General features: G+C 39.5%; 1 protein-coding gene across 6 annotated transcripts in view; it reads right to left on the reverse strand.

Annotated features, from left to right (window-relative positions):
• APP (amyloid beta precursor protein) overlaps positions 1 to 16,757 on the reverse strand; it is a 274,034-nt gene that overhangs the window by 207,730 nt on the left and 49,547 nt on the right. For all 6 annotated transcript variants that reach the window (XM_068546942.1, XM_068546941.1, XM_068546940.1 and 3 more), the window contains exon 2: positions 8,335 to 8,502. In XM_068546942.1, the coding sequence (XP_068403043.1) occupies positions 8,335 to 8,502 (168 nt within the window). The remainder of the gene's footprint in view (positions 1 to 8,334; positions 8,503 to 16,757) is intronic.

A 16,757-nucleotide genomic window follows, 5' to 3' on the forward strand; every position in this document is an offset into this window, starting at 1 on the left:
GGCTTGACTAGGCTACAGGATCCACTCCCAAGTGGTTCATTCATTGCCTGGCCAGCGAGTGCTGGCTGCTGGCAGAAGCACTGAGGTCCTCATGACATGGCGGCCGGCTTCCACCACAGCAAAAGTATGCAAGGTAGAAGCCACGTGCTTTTTATGATCTAGCCTCAAATGCCACACACATCATTTCTGTAACATCCTCCTGCACGCTGCGGGAGGAGACTAAGGACTACGTGTGGATGCGAATACGAGGAGGGAGGCAAGCACTGCTGAGAGCCATCTTGGAGGTTAGCTACCACATGATAATTTAGAATTCCTCACAATTCTGTGAGTTGACTGAGTGATTCTTCTTCACATGGTGTTGTCAGCTAGAGTACTGCAAGGAAGCCTGCAGAGTCCAAACTGGCCTTGCATACGTGGCTGGTGCTGGCAGCTGCCTGGGAGCTCAGGTAGGGCTATTGAGTGAGGGCCTCCATTCTCTTCTACTTGGGCTTCTCCACATGGCTGCCTTCCCAGAGCGCAAAAGGAGAAAATTCTAGGCCGAATTAAGGCTTAGACCCAGAACTAAACCAGCACCACTACCACTCTATTCTACTGGCTAAAGCAAGTCTCATGTCCAACCAAGATTGAAGGGGAGGTTGTAACTGCTAGAAAACGTAATTCATCAACAGTCAACGGTAGAACATATTAACACAGGGTCACATAAAGAACAATCTAGGGTTGCTTCCTGTTCTCAGGAAGTGTACTTAGTGATCATTTAGTACATTTAACTGAATATTTAAGGCCCTGCTATATGTTTATCACTCTACTATTGAGCATTATCATGGCACCTACATCTTAACTGGGTAAAAATAAACTGAGGGCAAATTTGGACTGAGGGCCAGCAACCCCTAACTCTTGCTTAAAAATTTCTTTAGAATTCCCATCAATGGAAAGAAACAGTCTCTGCAGGAGGAGACCACAAGGCCATTTCAGGGGAGGTTCTTTCAGTGTAGAGAGCAGGGCAGAACATCTGCCCTATTCAGTTCCAATCTCTGTGCCAACAACAGGCCGTCCACAAGCAGTTACTAAATGACAACCCACATGCTCTGAGTCAGAGCCGAGTGTTGCATAAAACGCTTTGTAAAGCATGATCTCTAGAAACGGTAATTCTCAATGACACTTTGGGCCTATAATCCTTTTGCCCAAAGGAGCCAAAGTAAGTCCTAGTCTTAGCTCAGGCTGCCATAACAAATTACCATAGACCAGGTGGCTTAAATAACAGGAATGTATTTTCTCACAGTTCTGGAGGCTGGAAGTCTAAGATAAGGGTACCAGCATGGTTGGGTTCTGGTGAAGGTTCTCTTCCTGGCTTGCAGATTGCCACCTTCTCTCTGGGTTCTCACATTATCTCTTTGTGTGAACAGGCAGAGAAAGCAAACTGTGCAAGCTCTCTGGTGTCTTTTCTTATATGGGCACTAATCCCATCACAAAGCCCCCATCGTCATGACCTCATCTAACCTTGATTACCTACCAAAGGCTCCATCTCCAAGTACCATCCCATTGGACCTTAAAGCTTCACCATATGAATTTTGGGAAAGACACAAACATTAAGTCTATAGCAGTCCTCAATACACATTTGATGAAAAAAAGAAAATGAAAGAATAGTGCTGACTGTGCTAATAAAAAAATGTAAAGAAAATTTTTATATTTCAAATATGCAAGTATTTGAATGATGACTGGGCAAAAACATAACTATTATGATTGGGGAACAGGAGGGAATTTATGGGTACCAAGAATGTGTATGCTATGAGATAAAACGCTGATTACACAAACCTAAGTTTCAAACTATCTTCCCAATCAAACTTTATAAAGGCTTTATAAGAGCAAAGGTAAAAGACTCGATCTTTACTTTTTTCTCCCTAATCTTGCCCTTGACCAACAATAGGACCAAAGAAATCACGAGGCAAAAATGCCAATATTAATAATAACAATAAAACAACCAACAGCAGGGAATACAAACTGAGAGGAACATGAAACTATGAAAGATATGGACTAGATAATTCACCATCAAAAATAATAATATTTGACACATCATATTATAAGCTAAGCACAACAGATACGATGTGCAGCTACACAGGCAGTCCTTTGGAAAAACAAATTTAACAAGTGAGTTAAATTGGTTAGCAAAAGGTCAGAATGAGGTCACGGTCATGAGTTCAGTCGGTTTCATTCTGTCCTAGGACCACAGACTGCTCACAGCTGCCTCTCTGACTCAGCCAGCTGTCTCTAAAACATCTGTGTTTTGGTCACAAGAGGGACTGAGAACATAAAGAAAAAAAGGATTCATCACTATTGAGAGAAAGTAATCAGTAAATGAATAGCACATTAAATGGTGACAGTAATGGTTTTTGTACATTTTTAAAAAAGGGAATTTGGACAATGATGCCAGAATATAGTGGATAAGTATCTTCATGGTGCTGAACAAAAATACTTGTCAACCTGGAATTCTATACATAACTAAACTATTGTTCAATAAGAACAACTTCTGGAAATAACTAAGTAAGATGACAGGCACCCAAAAAAATAGAGGAATCAAAATAAACATTATGGGAATAGAGATGCTTTGGTGAAAGGATTGGCTGTAAACACTGAATCCAGTTAAAGACAGAACCTACGACTGTGAGAATTATGACAATAGAACAGACCATAATATTAAACTTCAAAAATATAAAAATAATATAGCTTACAAAATCTGTGAGAAGGGGAGTTGGAAAAATTACGAACATTATTTTCTCTGGCTTTCTTAGCAGGGGATCAATCGACTGTCTAAAATAAAAATACGGAGCTAAAAAAAAAAAATAAAGGAAAATAAACATTTTCCAACAACACACAAAAAAATTCAATCCTACAAATGAAACTATTATTTCTAATTATAAAAGAAAAATTTCAGACTACCTACAAAGTGGAAAGTGGCAGAAAGACCCTAAAATATCAATAAGCAATGTTCTAGATAGTTTAGGATGCACATTCAATAGAAAAAGTTGAACACTGTTTAAACGTTCTGAGTGAACACCTCTCCAACACCCACCCCCCCAATACCTTCCCCAAAGCTGGTTAAAGTCATGATGTGAATTCCCTCAGCTACCCACTCTCCAACCTATAAAACTTTTTAAAAGGCACTGTGTGTTTCTAAGCCCATTGTGTTGGGCTTTGGTCATTATTCTATCTTGCCCACATGCCACTCTTCAACCTTTTTTCTGGCAAGAGCTCCTCTCCCCACACCAGTTGGCTCTGGTTGGGAGGCCAAACAAGCCTTACACCCTCATGACCAAGGTGCGCCAGTCCCAGTACATACTGAGTCCTTGTGGATATGGTGACTAGTCCAAAGGTAGATGGGTAACTGAAAGCAGGACCAACGAGAACCCTATCTGGGAATTAGAATGCACACTGGCAGAATGGGGTTGGAAATCCAAACTGGAACAACAAACTCCCAGAGCTGCCATCTTCCCTGGCCTCCTAAAGGAAGCCACCTTTGCAGGAGAAAATGAGGTGAAAATAAAGGAGAAAGGATAAGCAGAAAACAAGAGACCCCAACAGAGAAATTCCAGGCAGCACTGAGTCTCAGTTTCAATATCTGAGGACCCAGTTACTGGATGCCTTTTTTAAAATTCTGTAAGCTATCCCCACCCCAAGATCCTCTCCATCAATGGGAGAAAATATTCTCCGTGTACGAGTAGATTTCAGTCACCTGACAACATAAACTGCCTCATTAACACACCCTATTTCCCCATCTTTTATTCTCTTTTCTAAGACTCAGCCAGTCACTAGTTTTCTTATGATGGATCTACCCTTCCTGCAGTTTAGTTTAAGCTTCCTTCAGCTGAAGTTCCTTCCCTTTAAAAACAAAGCCCAGCAAAAAACAAAGGCTTTCCCTTTTCCATGAATTGCCCACAAGCTCTTTGCCTCTTGGACTTTCCTCAAAGAGACCACAGATGGCTTCAACACCCATACATGTTATTCTTCCTGTAACCTACTGTAATTTGACTCTTCCCATGCTATTCCCTTGAAATTGCTATCCTAAAGATCAATAATGAACTTTTACTTGCCAAATTAGGAGACTGTTTTATTATAAAAAATGTCCATTATTCAGAAATGGGCAAAAGAGGTTATGTACTGGCTGTCCCAGCAGTGAAATGCAGGTGTTGTCTTCCAGAGCCTGGGGTGGCAGGGGAAAAGATGACCTGATTAAACAGGGTATGTTCTTCTGATTGACTCTCTATAGGCTACTTTACAACCCTGTAGGAGTAGATACTGTAGATACCTGATAGCAATGCAAATGTTTCCTGTCTCATGCAATGCAGATCAGATAATTCCTGTTCACAGCCATGTGAATGAAGTTTGTTGAAAAAGGATTTAAATTTCGTCAAGTCAAACTGGTTAACATCTTACAGGTTACCTCATTAATTAGTGAATTGAGTAAAAGTTTTGATACACATTCATTTTGCAAGACAGTCAGGAGTTGCCTTGTCAAAAATTATACTTCAGTCACTTCTGGTCTGCATCACACTTGCACTCTCATCATTTCTCTCATTTAGATATTAACCTAGCTTGACTTCCAGCACATAATACCACCTAGTTCTGATCCTAGGTTTCTGGCCACTGCTCCTCCTCCATTGAATCTTTCACTTTGTTCCCCTTAAATGTTGCAAATCACCAAGTTTCTTTCCCAGGATTCTTTCCCAGAGGCATCATGAGGGTAAAACGAGGGCAAACACTTGGCAGGGTAGCTCAGTACCTTGTTAATGCTCAATAAAAGTTAGTTGGTACTAGCATTATCAACATTATCGCCATGTGCCAACATCATCATCATCAGTTTTTAAGTTGCTAAAATTATTTTATAAGCCTTTCTCGCCCCTGCGATCTCGCTTGAAGAACAGGTCCTGTATCTTACTCATCATTGCATCCTTAGCACTCAGAGATATAAGTCTGAAGGAGGAAGAGAGAACCACTGGACTCTAGAAAAGTATTCATATAATCATCTTGCACTAAAATATTTTTAAGGAAAGATGTATTTAAAAGGCCCCAAATAAGCCTCTCTAACTCCCAAGCACCAGTAAAATTCTGGGGGAAGGTCTGGAGGGGCTCTTCACTTCCGCTTCCCTCTCCTACTTGCTAGATCATGGGATCTAAGACCCTTACAGCCCAGAGTCACTGGTGGAATGGGGCGGGGCAGGAGAGCAACACTGTTCAATGGAAATATAATATAACAGAAACATAATGCCAGTGTAATGTTAAATTCCACAGTAGCTACACTGAAAAGTAAAAAGATACAGTTGAAATTCATTTTAATAACATACATATTCACAATTTAGTAACATATACATGATGTTTACAACAGTATCTACAAAATATTATCATTCCAATATGCAATCAATATGAAATTATTAATGTGATTATTTTATACTCTTTCTTCATGTAAATCTTTGAAATATGGTATTTATTGATATCTTACACTTACAGCACACATTATAGCCACACTGCAGGCGCTCAACAGCCATGCGCCGCTAGTGGCTACTGCCCTGGACAGCTCCGGAGTAGAGGCTCCAGTTGGGCCCCAGGGAACTGAGAAACTAGATATGAGGTCAGAGTGACAAAGCAAGAGGGTGACTTTCATTTTTGTTTATTTTTTTCAGGGTCAGAGTGCTCATATTGACCAGCCTTCTGACTCAGCCCTTCATGATGATTCACAATAAAGTGGTGATTGATAAGTTTATTTATTTTTTTAAAATTTAAAATGAATTCTTATTGGAATATACTTGATTTACAATGTTGTGTTAGTTTCTGCTGTACAGCATAGCGAATCAGATAGGTCATTACAGAGTACTGAGTAGAGTTCCCTGTGCTATACAGTACGTTCTTATTAGAGGGTGACTTTTGGAAATGCTAATGTACAGTCATTCTCTTTCTTTTAAAAAAATAAACACCTTCCATGACACTTCCTGTTGTTACAGAATAGAGATCAAATTCATTAAAAGGGCCCACAAGGCCTGATGGTCTGGCCCTTTCTTAACTTCTCTAGCCTAATGTTTGTCTAATCCATCTTAAGACTCTGGCCTGTTGTGTATCGTTGTACAAGACCTCAGTGGGTGGTAAGCTGAGATAGGCAGATATAACCAGAATTTCAAGACAAAGGAGAAGCAACCAAAGGGCTCACTTTCGTCCCCCTACCTCCACCCCATGGCCACCAACAATCTGGCAAAGGCTGGGACTACGAAGAACCACTCTGTGGCTTATCCCTGGGACAAACAACAGACTAAAACAGGAAGCGAAGTTACCCAGGCATTAGTGGGATCTCTAAGTGGAGTGGGAACAGGGTTGTTCTCAGGGTCATGAAGAGTAATTTTTATAGAGTCATCATACAAATGTAAAAACATCTGATTATTCATGACTGACACTGAAGAAAAACTTAGATGCCAACTATGATATATACATCAAAATAGCCATTCAACAGAAAATGATGTGGTCAACGTCACTAAGTAAATTTGAATTGTAGCCTTTAAAAAAATTTATTTAACATTCAGAATGCATAATCTGCATGTGTATCCAGATAAGTAAAATGGTATCAAAAACCTAAAAGCATGCATGCACAGAGCTCCAATTTACCAACTCATAACTCAACTACAAAACTGTACTAGAGGAACTCTTCAATAGAATGTGAATATTATTTCCAAAAATGTGTATTTTAGAAATGTCATATCCAGGCAAAAGCAAATTTATTATCAGTCCCTATATAATAAATGGTTTTTTAAAAAAATATAAAGGATGCCAATATTAGTGATTTCTACTTAAACATGAAGAATTATCTTTTCACATCATGGTTCATACTCCTTCAAGACAAAAATTACTTGATATGCAATATATTGTGATAATGCAGATGCTTCTTTGCTTCTCAAAACACAGGAGTTAGAATTTAGATTGTCCTTTCTTATAGTGCTACCAATAAAAAAAAATACATCTGGGCATATATGTATATGTTAAATAAATATATATACACACACACACACACACACACACAGATATATATTTCATTAAACACTCATTTTGGATCCAACAGGGCTAAAGAAAATTTTCTTGTACATAAAAGATTACAACAAAGGAAATGTTGCCAGGTTATCCATTGTTTATGTAGGGTAAGAAATTTTGCTTGGCCAAGAGGTATAAGACTAATTCCTTTAAATGTTCTTGAAACACAAAGAGCCACATATTGTAGGAATATATAACTGTCTGGAAATGTGGGACAAAATGCCTTGGACTCCAGTTATTTTAAACTGAATTAATTTTTTAAAAAAACCCTGTACAATAACAGAAAGAAAACTAGGAGAAATTACACAAAGGCTGAAGATCTCTACAAATGGCAAGGGGGTGATTTCCAGGATCTAAAAGTTATGTTAAAAAAGCAAAGTACAGAACAGTGCTTATTGTAAGCTACCTTTTGTATAAGCAGAAGAAGGAAAAATATAAATTCTCTCTTTTTCAAGAAGGATAAATCAAGAACGATGAAAATATTTTTTAACAGAGGATGGATGGCAAGTGAGATTTCGGAGTGCAACTTCTTATTTCAATGTTTTAACAATGTAAATGTTTTAGGTTTTCAAATCGTAAAAAGGAGAGAAAAACTAAAATTAAATATAAACAAATGAACTAAAATATATCAAATTGGTAACAGAGAAAATTAATTCTAGTCACTTTAATTTTATTTTTTTAAATTTGTTATTGGAGTATAGTTGATTTACAACGTTCTGTTACTTTCTGCCGTACAGCAAGGTGAATCAGTTATACATATACATATATCCACTTTTGTTTAGATTATTCTCCCATACAGGTCATTACAGAGTATTGAGTAGAGTTCCCTGTGCTATACAGTAGGTTCTTATTAGTTATCTATTTTATATATAGTAGTGAGTATATGTCAATCCCAAACTCCCAATTTCTAGTCACTGTTAAACACAATACTTTGCATTAGCCACAGTGGGATATACTCTCAAGATAAAAGGAAGAGCCAAGGTATCTTAAACTTTACTCAGTTGGGTTTTTTCTCTTTTTTTTTTTAAATTAAAGTATATCTGACATACAAGATTATATTTCAGTTGGTTTATTGATGGTTATTATATGACATAATTTTTTAAATATTTATGCGTACTGTAGGGTAAAGCAAGTAAATACATTAATGGTATGGTGAATCATTAGGAACCAAGACGTTCACTGCAAGAGATAAAATACAAACATAAAAGAAATTAAATTTAAAAAACGTGCATGTGATCCAACATGAACCGCTGGCCACCGGCGGAGACTTACTTCTTGGCAGTACTGCAGGATGCCCTCCTTGGGGCCAATGCAGGTCTTAGTCCCCGACGGATCTGACTCCCACTTGCCATTCTGCACGTTCATGTGCATGTTCAGTTTGCCACAGAACATGGCGACTTGCGGTTCTGCAAGCAGGCCAGCATTGCCATCAGTGGGCACCTGAAAAAACAAGTTTTGGTTAGTTACAAAACTCCATAGCTCTGGGGTGGAGGCTGGGGAGAAGGGCTGTAAAGAGAAACGTGGCCTGGAGCAATGCCAAAAATAGTTCTATTCCTCCTAATTCTCAATTATGAATTCCTTTGGGTTAAGCATTATGTATGCTACAGACATCTCCAACCGCGTGTAATACAGTGTTGTTTTTTTAACTCTGAAATGAAGAAATTAGCAGTATTGAGAAGAATTTATTCATTGAAAAGCTTATACATTTCCCCCATGGCAGATTTCATTGACAAGTTTATCCATTTTGCTTACTGCAAGGTCCTGACAATAAAATCAGATGTTTTTCTGAAATAAATAGAATCACTCTGGAGGAAACCATATTCTCATAATAACCTCCAAGTGACTCACACAAAGAACAATGCCAAGTCCCTGCATGGTGACCAGGTCTGTGAGTAAGGCTGTATGTCACCTCCCAGAGCTGAGGGCATGGTGTCAGTGCAGCTTTACTAATTAGCAAGTGACAACTTTATATAACTTTTTGGACTGAAAAATTACTGTAGAATTTACCAAGCACAAACATGAATGAATATGTTGGCCAGTCCATCAGTTTTCTCCAGAACATTCTCTGGTTATCACTCTGTCAGCTCTGAAGAGTACAGTAAGGGTGCTGGTGTCTCATCTCCTCAGCTACGCTGCAAAGAGGTAACAAGTCTCACCCAGGGCCCAGCAGAGCACCTACTGTGTAGCAAGCTCTCAATAGGTCTTAGCTATGACCACTGAAGGCAACACACCATTTTGCCAAAATAACTTTGAAATGGGTGCCCTTTTGTATTTCCAAACCCTTCTGCCCACCGGTATTACGTTCATATAAATATAGACATATTTTTTTGGCCACACGGCACAGCTGTGAAAGAGCCGGCACTACCCGGGCCCTGGGCAGTGAAAGAGCCAAGTCCTAACCACTGGACCACCAGGGAATTCCCCATATAAATATTTTTAAAAGGGAAAATGGAAGTTCTGAAATATCCATACTACCTCACTTAATAGGTTCTGATAGCTCAAAAAGAAAAAAAAAATCAGCAAAAGATGAAAAATAAATCCACAGGAGTGCAAGTGTTACGCGAAACCAAGGTATCAAAAGACACGGTGGCAAGGTAATCCCTCCCTTGTTAAATCCAGCTTCGGAGGAAATGTGTGAGATCCATGCTAAGAAGAGTTAACTTCCAACAGAAGCCATTCATGCGGCGGAGAACTGGGTGATTCTATAATAACTTGTATCATTTCTAAAAATTGTTCACAGGAGGGAAAAAAAACAACACTAAAATTACACCAAGAGATTTCAGTTAAAGAAATAGCTTCCTGACACTTCCCCCCACAGAAATGCAAAAATAGATCAAACATCTGTCCGTTCTAGTCACCGTCATATATATTTTGTCCATAAATCCATAAGAGGATTTTTGTCCTTTAAAAAAAATAATCTTGTACTGAACCTAGCTGGGACCTATCACAGACCTGAGTGCAAAAGCTCCTGGCACAATCTCTAAAACCATGTTTCAGGTAACATTTTCTGCATTTCTAGTTCTACTTTATAAGGCATGTTTAGTGAAATTCTACCCCTCTGCTGCCAGATGTAACAAACGGCAGCTGAGGCCACAGTATCGGATCATCAGCAGAATAGCTAGGACCCCTCAACTCCCCAATCTGGGGCCTTGCCCACCACCTGCAATTTCCAAGCCAGAAACTGAGAGGCTCATTCTCCAACAGATACAAAGAAGCGGCCTAAGCAGAATGCTCCATAAACGTAAGTTCCACAGCTTTCCTGAGGGAATAAGAGAAAATTCAATGCTTTGATCCTCAAAAATCAGAATATAAATTTTGTCCATTTTACTGAAGTAAGTAGTAAGATAATAACATTGCGAAAAAGTCAAATAATGATCAGATACCTATAGATAAGGCCCTATCTTAGATGCAATGAAGGACATAAAATACATTTATAATACATAAATAAATATATAAAATTTATTAATGTATTTGTTTATAAAATATGGGCTTTGCCCATGTTTTAAATTCCATTACCAAGGAGTATAAAATCTAATAATGAACTCACCATTGCATTCCCCATGGTACTTTATTCTGCTCAAACTCATTCCTGTCCCAAAGATTTCCAGTCTTAGAATCTTGGGGCCTTACCCCTAACTGAACAGAGGGACTAATGACCCTTTACCACTGTTGGTAATTATCTTGCTGAATAAATTCTACCTCCACCATCTTAACATTTCTCTGTACCTCTAACTCTCCACAGTGTGTTCCATAGTTACTATCTCCTTGTCAGTGCAAAGGCCCTTCATTCCATATCCTCCCCTCAAGGAACAATGAAGTACCAATTTCTCTCCCCCATGGTAGCCAGCTTCCAAGATGACCCCTAATGGTCCCTACTTCCTGGATTCATGCTCTTGTCACGGCCATCCCATAATGTATCAAGGTTTGTCTGTAGCAACAAATAAAATAGGGCAAAAATATGTGTTTTCCAAGGCATGGTCATTAAGGGCACTAGGGTTTCTTCCTTGCTCTCTGGGATCACTTGCTGTGGAGGAGGTCAGCTACCATGTTGTACAGACACCCAAGCAGTCCTGTGGAGAGGCCCATGTGACGAGGAACCAAGGTCTCGTGTCAACAGCAATGTTAAGTGAGCTGGGAAACATCCTACAGCCTCATCAGCCTTCATCTGACGGCAGCCCTGGCTGACATGACTGAAACCTCAAGAGAGACACTCCCAAATTCCCAACCCACAGAAACTGAGATAGTAAATGTTTATTGTTTTAAACCATTAGGTTTGAGGTAACCTATTACACAGCAGTAGATACCCACTAAGTTCCTCCTTTTCTCCAGCTCCATAATACATCCACAAATAGGCTCTGATCTCCTCTACTGAAAGAAAGCAAATAGACAAAAAACACCTCCTTCCATTCTATTATCCTCTAGAGGAGGGTGTCAGCACATTTTCTATGTAAAAGGCCAGAGAGTAAATATCTTAGGCTTTGTGAACCCTACAGTCTCTTGTAACTAATCAACTCTGTTGCTGCCATGCAAAAGCAGTCTCAGACAATATGTGAAATGGGTGTGGCTACTTTACAATAAAATTTTCTTTACAAAACAGGCAGTAGGCCAGATCTGGCCAGTGGGCCATAGTTTGCCTGCCTCTGCTCTAGAGGAACTGTCATCTTCCCATTACTTCCAACAAATTCTAGCAGGTGGTGATTTAAACACTCACTGATACCACCTTCTTACCTGTTTCTCAGTACCCTTGCAGTTTGGTTTACATTCCTACCATCCGAACAATTTTCTCAAAGGTTACATACAATCTCCTGAGAAAGGAAAGCCTTTTTCTTCAATACCTGTCACTTTTCATTTTCTTTGCCATACATGAATTCTTCCTTGGAAGTCTTTTCCCTTGGCTTCTGTCACAATCAACTACCCTGGCTCCCTTTATTTTCCTGATTATCCCATTACTAACTCAAAATCCTTCAATTCCACAGCATAAGACATTCCTAAAGATTACGCCATTGCTTCTCTTTTACCTACTTTAAGAAGTCTTGGTGTTTGCACGCTTTCACCTCCTAGCTGCTGAGAGGCAACTCCAATATAACAACAGCAACAATAATAAATGACAGCAGCTAACATTTCTTCATTCAGTAAGTTTGAGTATGTAACACATGCTAGGCACTGATGTATTCGGTTGGCCCAATAGTTTTGGGGACAAAGCAGTAAGTCAGGCAAGTCCTTATTTTGACAATAAGATGACCGATCAGTTTCCTTGGATCTGAGGAGTTTCCAGGATGTGAGACTTCTAGTGCTAAAACTGGTAGACTCCCCGGCAAGCTGAGACAACTGGTCACCCTACCTGACAAACACATCAAATGTTTCTCAATTTTTTCCTACCTTGACTTCTTAACATCTTTCTATTTCTTCCATTCTTCACTTTGTTACCTTCTGTCTTCTTGACTTTACAGTTATTTTGATGCCATCTGTTTGCATGTTTGTATGTTCCAACTACCAAATGGTGGTAATCTTTCTCCCATTCCCTTCAAATGAATTGATTATGGCCCTAGCAAATTACTGGAAAACATCTTTAATTGCCTTATGATCTCTTCCTTCTGACAATGGGCGCTAAGACAAGAAAACAGATGCTTCAGTTCCTTTTGGATTTTCCACCAGATGAGGTCTAATATTAACTTAAAAAAATAAGTATGATCATTAACATGACCCGTTTTCTTAGAATGGAGCTGTGTAACAGTTCAAACTTTGATTCCTCAATACTTAGGGTAACTTATTATGCTAGAAATTATAAAATTGGCTGTATGTATATATCTGTTACATTTGACATTACAAGAGGCCCTTCACAAATAAATACTTAAATCACAAAGACATGTTTCTTGGGCAAAAATTCTTTCCCGAGCCAACACCAGATCAGAGTAAGGCGCTGGGAGGTAACAGATTGAACCAGAAGCTTTTCTATTCTTAATGAAGCCCACCTGCAAAGAATTTCATGTTTTAAGAAACATATCCCTGGCTCAGTTAATTAAAACAAGACAAACAACCCAGGATCCTTACTGGAATCAAATAACCCATTTAAGAAACAAAGCCTAGTTGCTAGAAGCAGCCCATTCCCTGGCATTCATCTGGAAGGAAACCATCACCAGCCAAGGTGGTCACATGGAAGATAATACTTAGCCTTCCAAGGGCCCAACAGGTTTACTCAAATCCCTTTTTTCTGAATGAAGCCTCAAAAAATGGCCTAATACATCATACACAAGGTCCTATTCAGGACGTGTTAAAATGGATGCTCTTAAAACTTAAATCTTTCAGTCCTAGAGTAAGTTATCTATAGCCAGTGAAAATGCATACCCTGTCAAAGTTATCCTAAAGATAATTATTCCTAGCTTTTAAAAAACATTTCTCTTTTTAATAGAAAGAAATATAAAAGCTTTAGTGGATGGGAAATATAACCACTTAAATAACTATTACATTTTAATTTTGTTTTCATCTTAACACTATCTAAGGTAACTTAAGGTTACTTGGCAGAAATCCAAGACAACACCTAAAAGATTGGCACCCTGCTATAAATGGCCATTCACGGTCCCTGCATTTCTGAGAGACTGAAGATGAAGATAATTCTTGTAACCCGAATGACTTTCCACTGACATCATAAGACCAGAGATGCTTTCCCATGGGAAAACAGTGCTCAGTGACAATGGGCAGAATAACTGGCTGAAACAATGGCACATGCACACACTGCCTCAAAAGCAACAGGCTACTTACAGAATGCTCTGAACTACAGAGACTCAAACACCACACCTAAAAATGCTGTCAATCTTTTAAAAATAACCATTTGCTGCCAGAAGAATATTTTAGGGTCATACTATATAGACAAGCTACTCAAGTGAAAATGGACTTTCCAAAGGAAGTTAGCTAGAAAATGGCTTTCCAAAAGCTTAAGGGGAAATTAAAATAAACAAATATAAATATATACCTAATCTGGGCCAATCTGCCGAGGTGACCCCGAAACCTACACCTAGAATCAATGCAATTTACAAGCGCAAAAGCAGCTTCTCAAACAAGTTCTCCCCGCTGTCTTTCAAACTGGGTGTTCCCTTTCCCCAAAAAGTTTCTCTTTATTATCATCAAGGAGATCAAAATTCCTTATAGAGCTGGCTTGGCAACATTCCTCCCCACACAGTCCCAACTAAAAGGGAAAGGGAACAAGGAACTCTCTGTTTCACTGGCTGAAAAGTCTTGCTTGGCAAGGAGAAGGCACGGATCCACAGCTCAGTGCATCCGTGGATTTATGTAATTTTAAGGTTTGTGGCTAATGAAAACCATCTTGTTTCTGCATTTAAACGAACTTCTCACTGGTCTGAATAGCTGGCCTCATATAGTCACTTATTTGGTACTATTTAATCAGTTCACAATTTCCTCGGGGTCAGATTCTTGTATCGTGAGTATCTTTTAAAAAGCATACAGTGATGCTATTTCTATCCCAGCTGTGGTTGCCTCACATAAATAACTTCCCCTTAGCCTGGGCATAATATAATTATACCCCACAAAAATGCTTTTAAAACATTCAAATATTCCATTTTCAACGTAATTATTCTGTAGAATCACAATCAAGAAGATTTGAGTGTGAACCCCTTTCAAGGCCAAATAAAGTACCTCACTTAATCCTTAACATAAACAAATTTTCATTCTCAAAAGGAAAAGACGATCTGTGGGGCTTTCCTTTACATGCCAAAAAGCAAAACAAAACAAAACAAAACTTAAGCAGAACCAGAACACCTGCAATTTCCCATTTTATCTCTAACACAGGAAAACTGAAATTAAAATCAGAATCACAGAACTGAAAGAATCTGTAAAATCATCCATCCCAACCCTAAGCAGAAGGAAAAGGCTCTGAAGGATTTGTCCAAGGCCACAGAATTATGAAGAGGCAGAGCTGGGTGTTGGACCTACACCATCAAGGGTTTTGTTGATGTGACCAGGCTGACTCTCAAATTAAAATGGAAAATGGTAATTTTCCAAGGTTTTGCCCCTGTGCGTGTGTGCACGTATTTGTGGTGAGAAAGAATGCAGGAGCTAACCAAAGCATACAGAAAACTGAAATGTGATTACCGAAACTGTACACAGCTTCAGTTTACCTGTGTGGAGAGGCAGCCGTGTTCCTCACATCCATTAGGTGCTGCACAATTATTTCAGAGCTCGAGTTTCAGGCTAAAAATGATGCGCCACAAAAGTGAGTGAAAAGAGACGGGACTTCCCTGGTGGCACAGTGGTTAAGAATCCACCTGTCAATGCAGGGGTCACAGGTTCGAGCCCTGGTTCGGGAAGATCCCACATGCCGTGGAGCAACTAAGCCGGTGCGCTACAACTACTGAGCCTGCGCTCTAGAGCCCGTGAGCCACAACTACTGAGCCCGCATGCCACAACTACTAAAAGCCCACGTGCCTAGAGCCTGTGCTCCGCAACAAAGAGAAGCCACCGCAATGAGAAGCCCGTGCACCGCAACGAAGACCCAACACAGCCAAAAATAAATAAAATAAATTGAGAAAAAAAAAAAAAAAGTGAGTGAAGAGAGTAAACATTCCTTTCAGAGAGCTAATCCACATATTTCACTCCTTGAAATTTGACATTCCTTTGGGGACACTGTTGACCTGGCTTCAAATGACAAGTTATAGCTCCTTGATGGATCCATGGCCTCTGTTAATACTGACAAAGCTAATTCTTATAGTGGGACCCCAAAAATGAAGGCCATCCCAGTGGTGTGGTCCACATCACAAATCTAAACCTATACCAGCCTGCACGTAAGGTAAACACCTGTCAAGAAATCCTAACAAACCAATCACAGTCCTCCAACTCAGCTTAAGCTAACTTGATTTACCCTAAAAATAGGACCTGCTAGCCTTATAAGGAAATTCCCTTCCCAACCTCCTAGACAGTCATGCCGTTTCAGTGTTGACCCTTCTAAAGCTCTATAAACGCGCTCTTGTCCCAAATCCCATTAGAACAGTGATCCACTGCTTATGAGGCACTGTACTCCCCCAATCCATGGACTGTCTTCCTTTGAATAAAGGACAACAAACTCATTATTAAATTGTTTTGGTTTTGTCATTTGACAGTATGAAGCTTTTTTTCTGCTTAAAGGATAGATATTCTAAAGTTGACCCCAAATTTCTTCCAATTCATAACAAAGGCCTGTAAATAAATTCTTGCTGCTGGTGCCCAGTAGAAAATCAGTTCTCCCAATAGAAACCTTTGTTATTCAACACTCGTGGAATTAATTACCAATGTTGAAAGCATGAATTTAGGTAGGCCCAAGAAAGAGTGATGCCCACTGCCTAGAACAGATATAAAACTGGAATTAAAAAAAAAAAACAGGGGTTTCCCTGGTGGCGCAGTGGTTGAGAATCTGCCTGCCAATGCAGGGGACACGGGTTCGAGCCCTGGTCTGGGAAGATCCCACATGCCGCGGAGCAACTAGGCCCGTGAGCCACAACTACTGAGCCTGCGCGTCTGGAGCTTGTGCTCCGCAACAAGAGAGGCCACGATAGTGAGAGGCCCGCGCACCGCGATGAAGAGTGGCCCCCACTCGCCACAACTAGAGAAAACCCTCACAGAAACGAAGACCCAACACAGCCATAAATAAATAAATAAATAAATCCAAAGTTTAAAAAAAAAAAGATTGTATAAAAAAAAAAACAGAG

Source organism: Eschrichtius robustus, chromosome 6 (genome assembly GCF_028021215.1).
Source record: "Eschrichtius robustus isolate mEscRob2 chromosome 6, mEscRob2.pri, whole genome shotgun sequence".
Taxonomy (NCBI): domain Eukaryota; kingdom Metazoa; phylum Chordata; class Mammalia; order Artiodactyla; family Eschrichtiidae; genus Eschrichtius; species Eschrichtius robustus.